Genomic DNA, 18,863 nt, shown 5'->3' with positions numbered 1-18,863 from the left:
AAGATAACTTTCAAATCCTAAGGCAAATAAAGGCTTTTTCAGATATACAAAAGTGAAAACAATTCATCACTAGTATATTTTTTAGTGTAAATAATGTTAAAAGAAATTCTTCAGGATGAAGAAAAATGGTACCAGATGAAAATCTGTATCAACACAAAGAAAGGAAGAACACTGGAAATAGTAAATATGTAAGTAAATATGAAATACTTCAAAAAAAAATTTTTAAATCTCTTTAAAAGATAACTGATTACTGAAAGCAAAAGCAATACCAATGTATTATAGGACTTACGTACAGAAGTAAAATGTATAACAAAAATGGCAAGAATCCAGGAAAAAGAGAGTGAAAATATATTAAGGTTCTTAAACTATATGAGAAGTGGTACAGTGTATACTATATACCCTAAAACAATCACTAAAAAACACAACAAAGAGCACTACTAATAACTCATCAAATGAGATAAAACAGAATTTAAAAAAATAACCCCATTAACCCTAAAAAAGGCAGAAAGAGAAAAAAGGGAAACACAGAACGCATAGGACAAACAGAAAATAAATAGCAACTCAGACACTTAAACCCAAGACACCCAACCCAGACACTTAAACTACATTAAAGTAAATGCTATAAACATCCCATTTAAAAGAGAAGTTGTAAAACTGATGCCAGACTCAACTATATAATGCCTACAAGAAATTCACCTTAACTATGAAGACACAAGCACAGTAGCATTAAAAGGATGGGAAAAAATACCATGCCGATACTCATCCAAAAAAAAAAAAAAAACCCCCGAACTGCCTATATTAATATCACACAAAATAGGTGTCATAGTCCATTTTGTGCTGGTATAACAAAATACCTGAGACTGGATAATTTATGAAGAACAGATACGCATTTCCTCATGGTACTTGAGGCCGGGGAGTCAAAGATCAAGACACCAGTATCTGGTGAGAGCCTTCTTGTTACATACTCACATGGTAGAAGGCAGAAGGGCCAAAGGGGGACAAACACTGTGTCTTCAAATGGCAGGAAAGAACCCACTTCAACAAGCCCTTTTTATAACAGTATTAATACATTCATAAGGGTAGAGTCCTCATGACCTAACCCTCTCCCCACAAAAAGGCCCCACCTCCTAGCACTGTTACAATGGGGATTAAGTTTCCAATACATGAATTTTGGAGGACATATTCTGACCATAGCAGTAGGTTTCAGAGCAAAGAATATTACAAAGGATAAAGAAGGTTATCTCATAATAAAAAAGGGGTTAACTAATCAAGACGACAACACAGCCTAAACATTCATGCACCTAACTGATGACTGTCAGCTAAAAATCCCCATTCCTGGCCTCACCCCTTGCATATAGATGGTAACTAGTCCTCACTAACAGACTGAGGGTAAAAGAGGTCAAAGTTTAGAAGGGGGCACCTCCTGACCCTCCTCTTGTCTCTTCCCCAGGCTGAGAGCAGAGAACTCCAAGGCCAGAGGGGATGGTAGAACCACAGACATTAGGTACCTAACACCTTGAATCATCCATGTAAACTACCTACCAAAAAGACCACCTAATACACGAATAAGTAAAAATACATAACTGATTATTATGATTAGTCAATAAAACTTTAGGCTTTATTTTAAAAGCAGCTAGCACCACTCTAATTCAGGAAGCTTCTAAAGAGTTTTATGCAGTAGTTCATTCTTATAACACTCTAGCTGTTATGAGACTAGTCTGTAGGGAGGCAAGCACAGAAGCAGAGCGACTAGTGAAGATGCAGCAGTAATCCAGGGAAGAGATAATGGTTATCTAGAATTAGAGAGATAACAGTGGAAGTGTTGAGCAGTAGTCATAGTCTAGAAATATTCTAAAGGTAAAGCTAATAAGATTTTCCTGACAGATTAGATGTAGAGTGTCAGAAATAGAAAAGTCAACCTTAGAAACTGGAAGGATGGAGCTGCCATCAACTGTCCTTTCTGCCATCAGAAAGGACAGAAGTGAAAAGGGTTGGGTTTGGGTGGGGTAAGGCAGGGAACACAGAGATCAGAAGATCTGTTTTAGACACAAGAGGTTTAAAAAACCTGTTAATTACCCAAAGAAAATGTCAAGTGGGTAGCTGAATTACATGAATCCAATGTTTAGGAAACAGGTCTGCAGTAGAAATATATACCTGAAAGCCGTCAGCATACAAATCACCAACTAAGGGAGAACAGAGAAGAGTTCCAAAAACTGAGCCTTTGGAATATTCTTAGATTAAGAGGTTGGGAGAGAAAAGGGGGATCTAACACAGGGGACAGAAAAGTGAACAATGAGGTAGGAAGACAACCAAGAGTGTGGTATCCTGGAAACCAAGCAAAGAAAGTCTATCAAGAAAAAGGAGGCCAGGGGCGGTGACTCACGCCTGTAATCCTAGCACTCTGGGAGGCCGAGGAGGGCTGATCATTTGAGCTCAGGAGTTCGAGACCAGCCTGAGCAAGAGCGAGAGACCCTGACTCTACTAAAAATAGAAAGAAATTAGCTGGACAACTAAAAATATATAGAAAAAATTAGTCGGGCATGGTGACACATGCCTGTAGTCCCAGCTACTCGGGAGACTGAGACAGTAGGATTGCTTTAGCCCAGGAGTTTGCGGTTGCTGTGAGCGAGGCTGACACCACTGCACTCTAGCCCAGGCAACAGAGTGAGACTCTGTCTCAAAAAAAAAAAAAAAAAGAAAGAAAAGGAAGTAATCAATTTTACCTAATTCTGCTGTAGCACAAGTAAGAAGATGACCAAAATATGACCACAACACTTAAGGATGTGATTGGAGGCTTTGGCAATTAGAGAGTGTGAGAATAAACAATTTTTTGGACTTTTCCTGCAAAGGGGAACAGAAATATGGCACAGAGGTTGGCTGAGAAGGGGAAAACAAAGTTAAGTATTGTTTCATCTTCTTGATGGGAGAAATGATATCACTTTCATATGCTAGTGAGAATAACCCAGCAGAATGGGGGGAAATTATGATTTTAGGAGAATGATGAAAAGCTTCTGGAACCACATCTCTAGGTAGGCGAGAGGATAAGATCAGGTGCACAAGTGACCCAACAGGAGTACTGACAGTTAATCTATAGTTAACAGGCAGAAAGACAGAATACATAACTGCAGGTACTGGTAGGTGGGTAGATAATTATAAGTAATTAGACTATAGTGAACCATGATTATGAAGTTCATCTGTAAGTACATTCTTCAAAAATGGTCTTTTTTGGAGAGCTGTGTTTGAATATTCATTATTATTTCATTTCACTAAGTGTGAAAAAGCTATTGGAAGGCTTAACAGAGTGGAGGACAGACATCCTGAAATTATCTTAATTGAGATCAACTGTTTCAGGTGACCACTCCATGGCACTAGATATCCTATTTAGGACTCCTAAGTGCGGCACCAATTAGCAATTCTAGAGTAACTGCATTCCTGTTAACCCAAAGTCCTCTAAACAGTAGTAGCTACTGTGAAGTTTTCCAAATGATTTCAGAAGTGGGGAAATCTATATTCTCTGGAACATTTTTACAGGTATTATTGCATGGTTTCAGGCACTTGTAAAAACGACCAAATTCCAAAGATCTGTCTCTCAACCTTGGCCCTGGAATTAGTTCTTTATTCGAGTTTTAAGAACATAATAAGTAACAGAATTCTCACCAATGGAGATGACTACATAATCCATTCTGAATTACTTTCCTCATGTAAAAGATTGTATCCTAATGCATTCATAAACTTATATAGTAGTGTTATAAGCATATGGTTAACAAATATTATTTACAATGCTTAAACCCTATGGAAAATAAAATTATCAAGCTCATAATTCTAACATTTATGTTAGAACTATTTCATCAGTTAACATCAGCAACAAGTGTGCTCTCGAGATTCAGAAAGAACTACTATTTGCAGGCCATACATTCTGACAAGTTCAGTTCTGAGTCACAGCTAAATAGTTTTCATTTTGATTCCCTGTCCTTTTCCAGTTCTCATTAGAAAATAAAGTATACATTTTAATAAAATGAAGTTTTTTCAAATGAAGTTGAAAAAACTTCCCTGACAAACTTTTTCGTAACTAATGTACTTATCTCCTAAATTTGACTTAAAGGTGCATGTTATAATGTTATTAAAAACTAAAACACACTCCATCAAATATGAAACAGCTACTACAAATCTGTGATTCTTACCATAAAAGGAATCATATATAATTTTGTAAATTTGATGAAAGTTATGCATATAATTTCAGAGAATCCAATGATACCTTGAAGCCAACATATGGGTTCCTGAGTTTTAAAGAATCTCTTATTAGTGGAAAAGAATAGAGTCAAAAATCGATCTAAGAATGTATGAAAACTTAACATATGATATATGGACTGTTAACATACAGTGGGAAAATGGATTATTTACTAGTATTTGCCATTAGTGGCTATTCATTAAGAGAAATTATGATAAATCTCTTTAAACATATAAATGGTTTAAAGAGCTAAATATAATAAACAATAACGTACTACAACAAAACAGAGAATGCACACAATCTTGACTCAGGGAAGTCTTCTTAAGCAACATACAAAAACTACTTGCCTACATTGATAAATGTGACTATGTAAATTTTAAAACTTCTGTATAAGCAAAACACACCATTAAGTCAAGAGCAAAATGACAAACTTGGAGAAACAGATGCAAGACATGACAGATAAAGGATCACTAACATTTAAAAAAAAATCTAAAAATGAGTAAACCACCTGATAGAAAAATAGACAAATGAAAATGAACTAGCAAGTAAAAGGGCAATAAACACATGTAAAAAACGTTCAACCTAACTAGAAATTGGGGAAATGTAAATTAATCCAACAGCATCATTTCACAGCCTCAAACTGGCAAAAATGAAAAGCCGATAGCTTTCAGTGCTTGTGAGTGTGTGCTGGCAGTATGGATTACTGTAACCTTTTGGAAAATAGAAAAATTCTGGAAAGTAACTGATTTTAAAGTCTGTTAAATTATAAAATAGGTATATCCTTTGTTCCAACAATCCCATATATAATTTACCCTAGTGAAGAAATGACATCAACACATAATGAGTTAAATAGACATATAAGGATGTTTCTTGTAACATTGTTTATAATATCAAGAAAAGAAACAGTAAAAAAATAAGTAAATAAGGGGGATGTGGAAACAAACCTAATGTCCATTATGAGCACAATGGCTTAATAACTCATGATACATGAATACTTTGGAATATCATACAGCTATTAATCAGAATAAGTCAAATTTATATGCACTGACTGGGAAAGATGTCTATGATATTCAATGAATAAAAAGCAAGCTGCAAAATAATATGCATACCATGATCCCATATTTGTCAAAAAAGAAAAATAAAAGAAAACTGTATTATGTGATACTAGGTTTTTTAAACTCCTATTTATACACTGAATTTCCCAAGCAGTCAATGAATACACCTTGGTTTTGAATATATCCATAACTCTATTAGAGGTCTCACCATCAAAATACTGTACTCTCTCAAATCAAGGTGCACTAATGGCACTATCAGACAATACAATCTTTTGGAATCTTCTATAATGGAAAGGATAATAATAAAAACCATGTTAAAGGGCAAAATGTTTAAGTTTTTTATGCCAAAATAAAAACGCTTTTTAATGTTGTGATTTTACACTTACAGAAAACAACCAGATTTTTTTTTTTCCTGTAACGGAAACAAGCCATCTATTTCATTGAGTAATATAATTATGTTCATTATATGGATATAAACAATGGGCAAACATTACAACCCAATTCTCTGTCAGAAATTGAATTTTCTCAGAATGATACTCATTCTTCCCAATAAATGCAATTAAACATTGATATTACAATTTAAATATTCTACTCAAACAGCTAAATCTTAGTGTAATGTCAATATAAAGTTTCAAGCAGCCTGATATAATTAAGTAAAGGAGCACTTGATTTGGAATTAGACATGGGTTCCGATCCTGACCCACCACTATTAGTACTGTGGTCTTGGGCAGGTTATAACTTCTGAGCCTGCTCCTGCATCTGCAAAAAAATGGCTCTCTATGGTGTTTTTGGAAGATTAAGAGTAACACAGATCAAAGGTGGTTAATACAGAGTCTGGTCGTCAAAATATGCCTTCTCCTGCCTGGCACAGTGGTGTGCGCCTATAGTCCCAGCTACTCCAGAGGCTAAGGCAGGAGGATCGCCTGAGGCCAGGAGTTTGAAACCAGCCTGGGCAACATAAGGAGACCCCCCACCTCCAAAAACATAAAAATTAGTCAGGTATGGTGGTGCACATCTGTAGTCCCAGCTACTACGGAAAGTGAGGAGGAAGGATTGCTTAAGCCCAGAAGCTCAAGGTCAGCCTGGACAACATAGTGAGATGCTGCCTCATAAAAAAATAAATAAATAAGCAAGCCGCCTTCTGCCTTTCTTTTCTAAGGGGTCAGACTAAAGCCTTTTATAAGAACTTTTTTTTTTTTTTTCTTTTTTGAGACAGGGTCTTACTCTGTCACCCAGGCTAGAGTGCAGTGGTGTCATCATAGTACTTGGTAGCCTCAAACTCTTGGACTCAAGTGACCCACCTGCCTCAGCCTCCAAGTAGCCGAGACTACAGGCTGGCTAATTTTTCTGTTTTGGGGGAGTCTCACTGTGTTACTCAGGCTGGTCCCAAACTCCTGACCTCAAGGAATCCTCCCACCTCAGCCTCCCAAAGTGCTAAGATTATAGAAATGAGGCACTACACCTGGCCCTTGTAAGACTTTAAAAAACAAAACAAAAAAAAAGAATGCTGATAGAAACATAAAGTTATATTTTACTTGTCATATTTTTGCAAAGTATTTTGTTTTTGCAAAGTATTTCAAGTGTTTTGTATTTGAGGCTCCTTTTCTTGAATCAGTTTCAAGATTTATTTTGATGCGTATCTACTATTGCTCATGGAATTATTTATTTTAGTGTATATTATTTCTGATGGAAATTTTCTTTCTTGTAAAAAAAAAAAAACACATGAAAGCATATTATGTTCTACCTGTGGCATCCTACATCTTCAGATAACTTTCTTTTTAAAATCATTCAGGTTGTGTCTATGGAAATCATTTTCAAGTATCATGGAAAACAACGGTAGGCAAGGGGGAAAAATAAAAAATTTAGGTTATTCCAACCCATTGTAATGCATCTAAGTAATCAGCTCCAGAGAATTCCAAGTAGCAATACAATAAAGTACAAATTTTATTTTATTTTAATATAATTTTCAACTCCCTCTAAGAGGAGTCACTTTTTTCTGTAAAGCTGGATCATTGAGCCAGACTGAATGTGACCCTGAATGTTGCTAAATGGATCCAAATGAAAAGAAAAACCATACTGGCTAACCCTCAATACTGAAAGTGAACATCTTTTCCATCATACAAGACACATATTAATAAAATAAAATCATGGCAAATAAATTGGATAGCTCTTCAAATTTTACCCTAGAGTTGAGGACTTTATGAGGTACCTTTATTTAGCTCCTCTTCAACTTTAGTCACACTTCACATTTATCTGATGCTCTTTGATACAACGCTCTTTAAAATGCCAAGGCTTTTGCAAAGTCCACCAAAACAGCTACTATATGTAATACTACAATTACTTTCTGGTACATTTTTCTTAAAAATTAACCATCACTCACTGCAGCATCTAGCTGTTCGAAATTACATTGATGAAGGTTTTTTTTTTTTTGCTTGCTTCTCAAAAGGCATTTGAAGTGTTGCTGAGGTGAAAGTGCATACAAAAAAAAAAAAACCACTTCAGATTATTTTTCCATATTCATTACAGCCTCTCTTGAGCTGATTAAGTGCCATGTACATTTTTAAATCAAAACTTATCACTGTCAATTCTTTTAACACTTCCTCTCCATCCTGAGATGTTCCAAATGCCAAAAGTCCCTAATAACCGGAAAGTACCTATTATCTGTGCTTTTTTTCTGTTCTTTCACAACTTCATACTCCAACTATTTGTACTTCAGATCCCTTCACCCATTAAAGCACTAACTCTTTAGGGTACTTAACCATATGGTTAACTTTCCGGATAGTTTAACTTTTCCTATGACAAACGGAAACCTCACTGTAATTCCCCTTCAGCGTTCCCTCCTCTTCTAAATTCACTACATCAACACCGCCGCGAAAGAACTCATATATACATCCTTATTCTGAAGCCCAAATTAATCAGTTTAGCGACACTAAAAAAGAATTTAAATCCCAGATGCTTCGTTTCGGTACTCCGTTGAAGCTTTTTACTTGCTTTCTTCTCCTACCTGGCCAGCCTACCTCAACTGTCAGTGGTGAGGTCCCTTGCTGCCCCCAGGACAGGAGTGCAACTCACTACAGTGCATTTCTTTTACTCCCTGTCATTCCCAGCATCTCCTTCCATTTCTGCGCATCTACCCCTTGGTGAACCCCTCCAACCCCAAAACAATCAGTACCCAGGTACCTATATCTCAAATTAGAATACCCCTCGCTGACATTGCCGGGGCTTTCTGTACGACTTTTAGAGAACACGCGAGGCTGAGCGTTTCTATCTGCTCCAGCAGCACCCGCTCCCCACTGAGTTCGGTCTTCCCTCGCTCTTTCTCCGTGGAATGCCTACTTCGGGGCAACCCTTTGGCTCAGGGAAGCCCAACCGCTGCCCCATGACCTCGCGAGCGCAGCACGCCACACAAGCTTAATTCGCCCCCTGCATGGAGCTTGTGCTCTCGATGCCCCTCAGTCCCAGCTCTCTTTGCAACCTCTTTCAGCCCCCAGCCCCTGAGCCAGACCCCAGATTAGACGAACGCCCACTTGCTCCGGCTGCAGTGCGTCCCCGGCCCGGCCCCTTCCACACCACTCAGCCCGGAGCAGTACGGCTCCTCACCTAGCTTCAACCGGGACTCCTCCAGTTTCTGGATCTGGTTCTCCAAGAAGAGCATCGCCACGGCGAAGGCCACCACTGCCAGCAGCTGCAACTTGGGCGGCATCATAATCCTGAGGAGCCCCATGAAACCCGCTGCTCGGGATCAAGACATACCGCGGGGGGCGGGGAGCGGGGCCCCGGAGGCGAGAGAGACGCCGGGAGGAGCCCACCGAGCCGGGAGAGAGGCAAGGAAAGCGAGCGCGACAGCGAGAGAACCACCGCAGCGACCCCCCTTCTCGCCTCTCCGGTCCCCCGCCCCCAGGCGCTAGCACCAACGCCGCCGGTGCCCTCTTCTCCCCAGCCGACTCTACAGCCACCCCCTCCAAAAGCCCGCGCAGCAAACACAGCGCGAAGCGGCTGCCGGGCTTTCGCCTCCCTCTACTGCCTCAGTTCCCGACCCCCGCGCCCGCCTGCCTGCCCGCCTCCCTCTCTTCCTTCCTTCCCTCCCTTCTTTGCTCGCGGCCGCGCGCTCCTCCACCAGCGCTGCGGCTGCGGCTGCGCCGCCCTCAGTCCCGCCCCCGCCCATCCCCCTCCGCCACCACGCGCACGCATCCACGTACGCTGCTAGGCAACCAGAGGCTCCACCCCCTCTCCCTGTTCGGTGGTACGTATTGGTCCGAAGAACCCCTACTCTTCGTTCTCGATTCGGTTTACGGTTGGCTTCCTCTGCCAAGGGCTCTACCGAGGCGGCATTCGATTGGGTAAACTTGGAGAAGGCAGGGCAGAAACGGGCGAAGGCAGGGCTTCTTGGCTGCTTGACGGAGTGTCGTGAATGAAAGAAAGGAGGACTGAGTAGCAAAGAAGTGGGGAGTTTAAGAAAGTGCCTGATTTGGGTAATCGAAAGCACTCAGTGACTGTCTTTATATTTGATCACCTTTAAGCTTTCATATGCTCTTGGTTTATACCCGTCTCTGCAAAACAAGAGGTTTGACGGCAGCAGCCTTTAGCGGCCTGTTTTGGATCAGGCTCTGGAGTGGACGCCCCTAGCTAAGGGGTCCTCTAGGCAGCCAGAGAACTACAGAAGATGGAGGCGATGGCGGCAGGGCTCGATCGATGGCTTGTTCCGGCGTTTGGGCTGCGTTTGCTGTTGGCGACTGTACTTCAAGCGGTGAGTGTAAATCACCTCCGCAGCTGCCCCAGGGCGAGTAGGAGGAGTGCAGCTGAGGAAAACAGAACGTTCGGTCCTGTTTGGGAGCCACATTTGAAAAGGGTGGGAGGACTGGGCTTCCGTAGTAACTGCTGCGGCTGGAATGCAACGTGGCTTTAATTCTTAGGTTGATGCTTATTCTTCCCTGTCTTGGGTTTCTAGGAGCAGTGCTTTCCAGACTTCATGTCTTGAGTACTTATTTTCTCTTACACAGCTCTAGCTAAAAACAATCAGTAAGTCACACACAAGGCGGGGCAATAAAGATTGGCAAAGAGTGAAAGTGGTTTTTAAACGGGCGGAAATTCAAGGGAACTACTGTTCCTTGTGACGAGCCTCCCAAATGTTAAGAGGAAAGTCTTCTAGTCTTTGGCCCAGGCGAACAATTCCTGTTGACATCTCTCTCCCTGTCTCTCTCTCTCTCTCTCTCTCTCTCTTTCTTCCTACTTAACTGTTAATCTCTTATCTCTCTTTGGCATTTACATGCCACCGTGAGATTTGTGGTTTTAAACAATGTTGTTGCAATATAAGGAGCTTCTGTATTCCAAAGCATAATATATTTTTAAAATTGATTTTTTAGTTGATGGCCATCATTTTGCTTAAAATTGGGCAGTGTTTTTGTATTTTGTTTTTCATTTTTTCTCCATTAAGAGAACAGATGGGTTCTTAATCGTTGAATGGGGAAAGGCTAGTTTTGACTTTTTTTTTTTTCTTCATTCACGAAACAGCTAGACGTTGGCCAGCTCCTCATAAGAAGTTTGCAATCCATGTTTTGCTATGGGAATAATGGAATTTTAGGCACTGCGTTCTTACATGTCTTAATTCTTCAGGTATTCCCTGCTGAGCCTGCTGAAAAGTTTTCTCCTAGAGAACTGGTTTAATTGATTTGTCCAAGATTTGGGGGAGTTGGGAACTATATGGTAGGCCTCTGTAAACACCTGCTTTTCTTTCATCAAGGAGTTTGAAAGCATCCTGCCTGTTTGCTTTTGCTATCTTACCCAAAAGGTAGATTCTTTACTTGTCTAATTAACATTCCAATACTCTGTTAGGGTATTTGGTGCCTTAGAAATTACTGGAACACTCCTCTCTAAACTTTTACTTTTTAAGTAATTTTTTGTGCATCTTAGGTCATAGGAGTTCACCATTACCACTATGGAAGGATAAATAGCACTTCAAGTTGTCTTCTGATCTCTCTATCACTGACTTTCAGTTGTCTGTGGCTGTTTAACCACCTCAAAATTTAAAACAACAGTGATTTCTCATAACTCTGTGGATTAGTAGATTAGTTCCTCTGATTTCCGCTGGACTCATTTATGCACTGTGTTGAGCTAGTAGGTCAGCTGAACTGAAAGGTCCAAGGGTACCGCCATTCATAGTTTGTGCTGTCAGCTGGGGCGACTTGATTCTCCTACATCCTCTAATAGACTAGATCAACTTCTTTTCATGGCAGTCTCAGGGCAACACTCCAAAAGAACAAAAGCTACAATGCCTCCTAAGGCTATGCCTTGGAAATCACATAGATCACTTCTACTACATATTTGTCAAAGCAAGTCACAAGACCAATCTACATTTCGGGGATGGGGAAATAGAGTCCTTCTATCTTTACATGGGAAGAATGACAGGTCACATCGCAAAGATGTATGCATTATCAGGATAGGAGGAATTTATGGCAGTTAAATAATGTACCACAGTGGCCATCCATAGAATTTAAGCCTTAAACTAGGGTGTCATCTTTGACTCCTTCCTTTCCTTACATATCTCACTCCCAGGCAATTACCAAATCTTATTGCTTTTACTTTGTAAACATCTCTCAGATCCCTCCACTTACTGTTAGTCCCTCATTCAGGCCAAAAACATCTTTCACCTTAGAAATAAGAGCCTCCTGGTTCACCCTTTGAATTATCTCTGTCTATATTCAGAATTTAAATGGTTGGCTTTGCCAACTACCCAATTACCTAAGCCAGAAATCAGCCATTTTAAATCCTTTTTCCTTTCATTCTCTGAATTCAGTTAGTTACTTGACCCTTAGAACTCTCCCAGGCAGTCCACTTAATTCTATTTCTTCAGGTGGTAACTTAAATTCAAGCCACTGTCTTTGCTTGCCTGGAATTACCCCAACAGTTTCCTTAACGGTGTACCCATCTCATTTTCTTCCTTTCTAATCCGTCCAGTCTCTCCAGTGTATCCAGAGTGATCTTTCTAAACCTTAAATTTGCCATAATTAAAACTCTTCAGTGGCTCCCTGTTGCTTTTAAGGTGAGGTCTCTCCTCCTCAACATTCCTTAACAAGGCACTTGTTTGTCCAGGCTTAGTTTCCCAACATTTGCCTCTACTGAGAGAGCAAAAAGGTAGAGGTGGAGAATTGGCATCGTTTGTTTTAGTATATTTCACACACTATGTTCTCATTCAGCAGGCCTCTGAACATGGTGTTCAATTAGCTTATTAGTGACCCCAACTGAAGGTGTCTAGGAGAATTATAGAGGAAGGAGAAGTTAAAATACACATGCTTGGACTCTGCCTTAGATATGCTTCAAAAATTTCCTGGTAACTCTATAACTCTTGCTAGTAAGTACAGACTAACACCTTTTGAGGACAGGGATCAACTTACCCATTCTTTTGTGTGACCCCCACAAGAAAAAGCATACTAACTTACACACAGTAAACCATCAAATAAAACTGCTGGGTTATTGGCCACAGCCACACCATTCCACTTAAATATCCCCATAGACAGCCATCATGCACAGCCCCTCTCTCTCAAACTCTGCCTATTAAATTCATATTCTTGGTGTTGTGTAACAGTGAAAAACAACACTAAACTTTAAGGAAATCTATTATCTGGTTTAACTTCTAATAACTGACTGCAATCTAAGGCAAAGTAATTTACTCTTGGCCTTAGTTTCCTTATTTCCTTCTTGTTTAGATAGAATACAAAGGTTAACCCACATTCCACTGCCAGACTTGCAAAGTCAGATGTAATTTCTTCCTTACATATCCTATCATCATACTTTATATTGTATTGCCCCGATCCACACAGTCTTAACCAATCATATCTGTGTGTGTCCATCTGTGTCCACCCCTCTACTCCTCCTGCCCCTGTGCCAATTAGAATGTAACCAAAGGGAATACAGGGACCATTTTTTTTCGTAATTTTTAATTGTGCCTCATATACTTCATTTAAATCCGTCTGAGGTATAAATGGCCTCCCAGTTCATTCATGTTGCTCCATGCTATCAGTCATGAGGATATCTGCAGTTTGTGTATAGCAGTAATAAACCCCACCCACTCCCAAAAATACAAAATGACTCAGGAAAGAGCTGAGTCCTGGAGAATTCACCCTTAATAAGCTGTTTTAACTTCCCTAAGCTTTATTCTGTCTCTGCCATAATGACTAATGTTTTTAAGAAAAAAAAGCAACAAAAACCTTGAAAATGAAAAAGAATGTGGAGAATTGTTGAAAAAACAGCAAGAAGTTAGAAAAACTCCTGAATTTCAAAGTCAGCCAAAGGAAATAAAATACCAGAATAAGTAGTTGGCAATACTGAAAATTAGCCAAATCTTTGGAACCTGGCATGTGAATAAAAAGGGGATGAGAGAACAATTTCTTTACACCTTGAGATTGAGATACCACTAGGGATAGAGAATAAACCTCTCCTTTGGACTTAGCTCATATTTTGTTAATTCACACCTCTGAGTCCTTAGACTAGATAAGTTGAGTTTTTATGCCTATCTACACCTCTGAATAGCTATAATTTCAAGTTAATGGCAATGCATAGTTATCAGCATTTCAATGGAGTGGCAACTGGGAACATATAAAGTGATTTAATCTGGAAATACATTCTGAGTATGCTTAAGCATTAGAAAAGTAATATTTTAGTACAACCTAAGGGAGCTGTTTATAGAAGCTCCCCAAAGTGGTATTTGATCCTTCATTCAGATCATGTATATTTCCTCATTCAGGAAAGCACTGTACTGAAAAGCAGTTTAGAATGATATTGTCTGTTATTGAGTCTGAGACACCCTCCCCCATCCCATTTCTTCACGTTGATATCTCGCTGAGTCCTACAGTGGATGGGTCACACAATTATTGTCAGCATTTTTCTTATTCTTAGAGGTACATGCAATAATGATGTATCATGGATTCTGTAAAATATGGTAGTTAGTAACAGTGGTTAGGGGTTTTGAGGGCAGGGTTAGAATCCTTCTTTTCCCCCCAGCATATTACGGGGGTACAAATGTTTAGGTTACATATTGCCTTTGCCCCACCCAAGTCAGAGCTTCAAGTGTATCCATCGTCCAGATGGTGTGCACTGCACCCATTAGGTATGAATATACCCATCCCCTCCTCCCCTCTCCCACCTACCTGCCTGATACCAGATGAATGTTATTACTATATGTGCACATAAGTGTTGATCATTTCATACCAATTTGATGGTAAGTACATGTGTTGGTTGTTTTTCCATTCTTGTGCTACTTCACTTTTAGTAGAATGGGCACCAGCTGTATCCAGGATACTATAAGAGGTGCTAGATCACCATTGTTTTTTGTGGCTGAGTAGAACTCCATGGTATACATATACTACATTTTATTGATCCACTCATGTATTGATGGGCACTTGTATTGTTTCCACATCTTTTTAATTGTGAATTATGCTGCTATAAGCATTCAAGTGCAGATGTCTTTTTTATAGAATGTCTTTTTTTCCTTTGGGGATTGCTGCATCAAATGGTAGTTCTATTTGTATCTCTTTGAGGTATCTCCACATTACTTCCCGCAGACATTGTCCTAGTTTGCATTCCCACCAGCAGTGTATGAGTGTTCCTATCTCTCCGCATCCATGCCAACATTTATTGTTTGGAGACTTTTTGATAAGGCCATTCTCACTGGAATTAAATAATATCTCATTGTGGTTTTGATTTGCATTTCCCTGATGATTAGAGATGTTGAGCATTTTTTCATGTTTCTTGGCCGTTAGTCTATTTTCTTTTGAAAAGTTTCTGTTCATGTCCTTTGCCCACTTTTTGATAGGGTTGTTTGATTTTTTTTTTTTCTTGCTGATTTTCCTGGGTTCTGCATAGATTCTAGTTATCAGCCCTTTATCGGATGTGTAACATGTGAATATTTTCTCCCATTCTGTAGGTTGTCTGTTTGCTCTTGTGATAGATTCCTTGGCTGTGCAGAAGATTTTTTATTTGATCAGGTCCCATTTACTTATTTTTGTTGTTGCCGTGATTGCCTTTGGGGTCAGGATTAGAATCTTAATGCTGCCACCTATTTTCTGTGTGATCTTAGACAAATTACCTTAACTATCCTAAGCCTCTGTTTCCTTCTCTGTAAAATGGAGTTAATAATTCCTATTTCATAGGGTGGTTAAGATTAAGTGGAATAATAATGTGAAGTGGTTAGCAAAACATCTGGTGCTTGCTATGTGGGCCATGTTTCTGGTATTCATTTTCATGGGGGTTCATTCTGTAAACTCATCTATTTGCTTTTGTCTCAGATTTGAAATTTGTTCAGAATTACAGGAAAAACATGCGTTTCCTGAGAGTAAAGACTAGTTGAGACAACTACTGTGTAGATATAAGTATAATAAAATACATGGTGATGCCAGACTTTTGCCTCAAAAGGTAGTGGTACAATATAGTTAATCCAGTTTCCCTGCTGCCAACTCTCATCTATAAGGAAATCACTAATACTAGAAAAATAAAACAATGAATAATGCATGGAGAACAAGAGAATGGAGTCTCTTAGTTTGTCAATTCTGCTTTGAAAGAAAGTTAAATGGTTATCCCAGTCAGGAACCCTATTAGAATCTTTGTCTTTCTTACAAGTGTGACTAATTATTTTAAAATTTAATATTTGGTCTTAATGTGCAAGTTTAAATGTTAATTCAGTTACTTTGTGGCAATAAAAAGATGGCAGGCATAATTTTGAACTCTTCTTCTGTATTAATTAGCACTAGATATTTATCTGTGAAGTGCTTAAAAATATGTTCTAATGTCCTTAAATTCAAAGCCTTGAGTCTGCAAAACCGGTGATAGAATAGCTAGAAAAAGTAGTTCATCCATGAAATTCGAAAGACCTTACATTTCGTCTACACTTACCTTTATCCCATGTTTAATGTAATGATTAAAACACTTTACATGGTGTTTTGTAGTTTTTTTAAGTGTGCTTTCACAGTGGAAGGTGGGAATAATACCAACATATATTAAATACCTACTGTGTACTGGGCAGGATGCTAGATGCTTTCTGTACATTTTCTCCTTTAATCCTTAAACTGTGAGATAAGTGATAGTTCTCCATAATGAGAGGTGAGGTTGCTCTGTGCTGGCATTTGAATCAAGATGTCTTAAGACTTCAAAATACATATTGTGCATATTCATGCCACCTGTCAGTAGGTGCTCAGTAAATACAAGAATAAAACCAAATAGTGCAATCGTATGATTATACATTTGAGATCTTTGTTAAACAAGCTTTAGTAACAATTTCTTACATTTGTTAAGCAGTTCACAGTTTTCAAAGTGATTTCAGTTTTATTGCACTTTTATTACTATGGCTGCAAAACAAAATTACCCTAAAATTTAGTGGTGTAAAACAATTGTATATTTTGCTTTCAGATTCTGTGGTTCAGCAATTCAGACAGGGCACAGCAGGGATGGCTTGTCTGTTCCATGGTGTTTCAGAACTCAGTTGAAAGACTGGGGCCTGAAATCTGAAGGCGTTTTACTCACATGTCTAGTAGTTGATGCAGTTGTCAGCTGGAGGTTTCAGTTGCTCTCTACATGGGCCTTTCCACATTGTCTCTTTAGTTTAGGCTTCTTTACAGCACAGTGGCTAAGTTCCAAAGTTGATGTTCCCAGAAAGAGTACTAGCCAGGTGGAGGCTGTTTCCTTTTTTATGACCTACCTTCAGAATCACAGAATACCACTTCTTTGACAACTCTGTTGGTGAGAACAGTGACAGCCCCTGCCCAGATTCAAGGGGAGGGGACATAGACCCCATTTCTCAATGGAAGACTACTAGTCACATTGGAAAAGATCACGTGAGATGATATGTATGTAGATAGATAGATAGATGGATGCATGCAGCCATATTTGGAAAATACAGTCTATACCATTGCTATACTTGATTTTCAAACTAACCTCTGAACTAGATCAAGCAGGTCATTTTATTAATGGAGAAATTATGCAAAGTACAGTAGCAAGTGTCTTATAGTTAAACTAGAGGGATCAACCACACAAACTAACCAATAAACTCATAGGCATCCCCCACTAGGCTGGGATATTTGATATATTTTGAAGATTATATACATTCTAATTTATTACAGAGATAGGGTAAAAGATGTAAAAAGTATCAAATGGATGATCACCATTTGAAGTGTATATGCCAGCAATACTTAAAATTTTTTTTCTTTGGGAATGCCACTGGATTTTAATCTACCAGATAAGTTTAGAAGAGGATTGACAAACTGCAGCCGATGGGCCAAATCCAGCTAACCCTGTTTTTGTAAATAAAGTTTTATTAGAGTACATTCATCCGTGTATTGTCAATGACTGCTTTTGCACTACAATAGTTGAGTTGTTGAGTAGTTGTGGCAGAAACCATATGGCCACCAAAGCTTAACATAATTATCTGGCCTTTTACATAGTTTGCAGACCCTTGGTAAAAGATCAATCAGTTGTCATCAAATAATCTGAAATTCCCCCTACCTGAGGGTGTGGTTTTAACCAATTCATTATTCAGCAAACATGTGAAAACTAGCACTAGTGCTGGAAATACAGAGAAACAACTTAATGCTTGCCTTCAAAAGACCTTATAGTATTGTTAGGGAGTCAGACAACCCTGTATTTACATAGTACAGTGTCATGAGTAGTACTGTTTTGTATAGCTGTGCACAAATTTCTTTATCAGAGAAGTACTATGGTTAAAGATTGAGGTTTGTTTGTTTTTTTTTTTGGAGAAAGCTTCCTAGAAGACTGATATTGATCAGGTTCCTGGAAATAAGTAGGCATTAACAAGGGGGGAAAGAGCCTTATATATAAGGAAACATGTGAGCAAAGGTGTGTTGGAGTAGTTTTATACTTCAAGGTACTGTCAGAATTCATTGTAGATGGAAAATAGAATAGAGTTGGGGAAGTAATGAGAGGTAGTGCTGGCAGTGAGTATTTAAGCCACTGAGTCAAGAAAAGACTTGAGAACCCCTTAAGAGACAGAATTGTGAAAATGCATTAATTGGTTGTACAAATGGTGATGGTTGTGGAGTGTAGGATGACTGACCTGGAAAACCAGCTGGTCAGAGAAATGATACCAATTTATGAAGATACTGAATACTTCAGGAGGAATAGATTTAAGGAGAAAAGATAAGTTTCGCTGTTGGAGATTTTGAATTTGCAATGCATATGCAACATCTAAATGAGACATCAAGTGGGCTGTTGGCTTTGGAAGCTTGGCATTCAAGAAAAAATATTGGGAGTTTTCAATAAATTAGTATCTGAGGCCATGGATAAAGATTCAGTTGTCCATGGAAAGTATGTAAAGCTAAGAGAGAACCAAGAGCAGAACTGTGGGAAGCAGCAGCATGTAAGAGATCATAGAAAAGGATGGAAATGGAGGACAAGCCTCTGGAAGGAGCAGCTGAAGCAGAACAGTTTTGAATGCCTTTGCATTTGGTGGTTTTTGGCAAATTTAGTGGAGTAGTAAATAGGATCAGAAACCAGGCTTTAGTAATAATTCAGAAATGACAGAATGTGGAGAGAGCAATTAGAACCATAGGGCTTGAATATACCGATAGATTGTGTTA

The 18,863-nt window shown here is 39.1% G+C and overlaps 2 protein-coding genes across 5 annotated transcripts in view; one reads left to right on the top strand and one right to left on the bottom strand.

The window, feature by feature from the left end:
- The window catches only part of HS2ST1 (heparan sulfate 2-O-sulfotransferase 1), a 172,143-nt gene extending 162,744 nt beyond the window's left edge, over positions 1–9,399 (bottom strand). For all 3 annotated transcript variants that reach the window (XM_069478170.1, XM_069478171.1, XM_069478172.1), the window contains exon 1: positions 8,884–9,399. In XM_069478170.1, the coding sequence (XP_069334271.1) occupies positions 8,884–9,007 (124 nt within the window). In that variant the 5' untranslated portion in view covers positions 9,008–9,399. The remainder of the gene's footprint in view (positions 1–8,883) is intronic.
- A 417-nt stretch (positions 9,400–9,816) lies between these two features.
- SELENOF (selenoprotein F) overlaps positions 9,817–18,863 on the top strand; it is a 42,446-nt gene continuing 33,399 nt past the window's right edge. The window contains exon 1 of one of the 2 annotated variants that reach the window (XM_069478168.1): positions 9,817–10,030. In XM_069478168.1, coding sequence (XP_069334269.1) covers positions 9,947–10,030 — 84 coding nt within the window. In that variant the 5' untranslated portion in view covers positions 9,817–9,946. The remainder of the gene's footprint in view (positions 10,031–18,863) is intronic. The other variant, XM_069478167.1, reaches the window with a different exon arrangement.

This window comes from Eulemur rufifrons, chromosome 8 (assembly GCF_041146395.1).
Source record: "Eulemur rufifrons isolate Redbay chromosome 8, OSU_ERuf_1, whole genome shotgun sequence".
NCBI lineage: Eukaryota > Metazoa > Chordata > Mammalia > Primates > Lemuridae > Eulemur > Eulemur rufifrons.
Note: the sequence above shows the minus strand (reverse complement) of the source record. Positions and strands in the feature narration are given on the sequence as shown.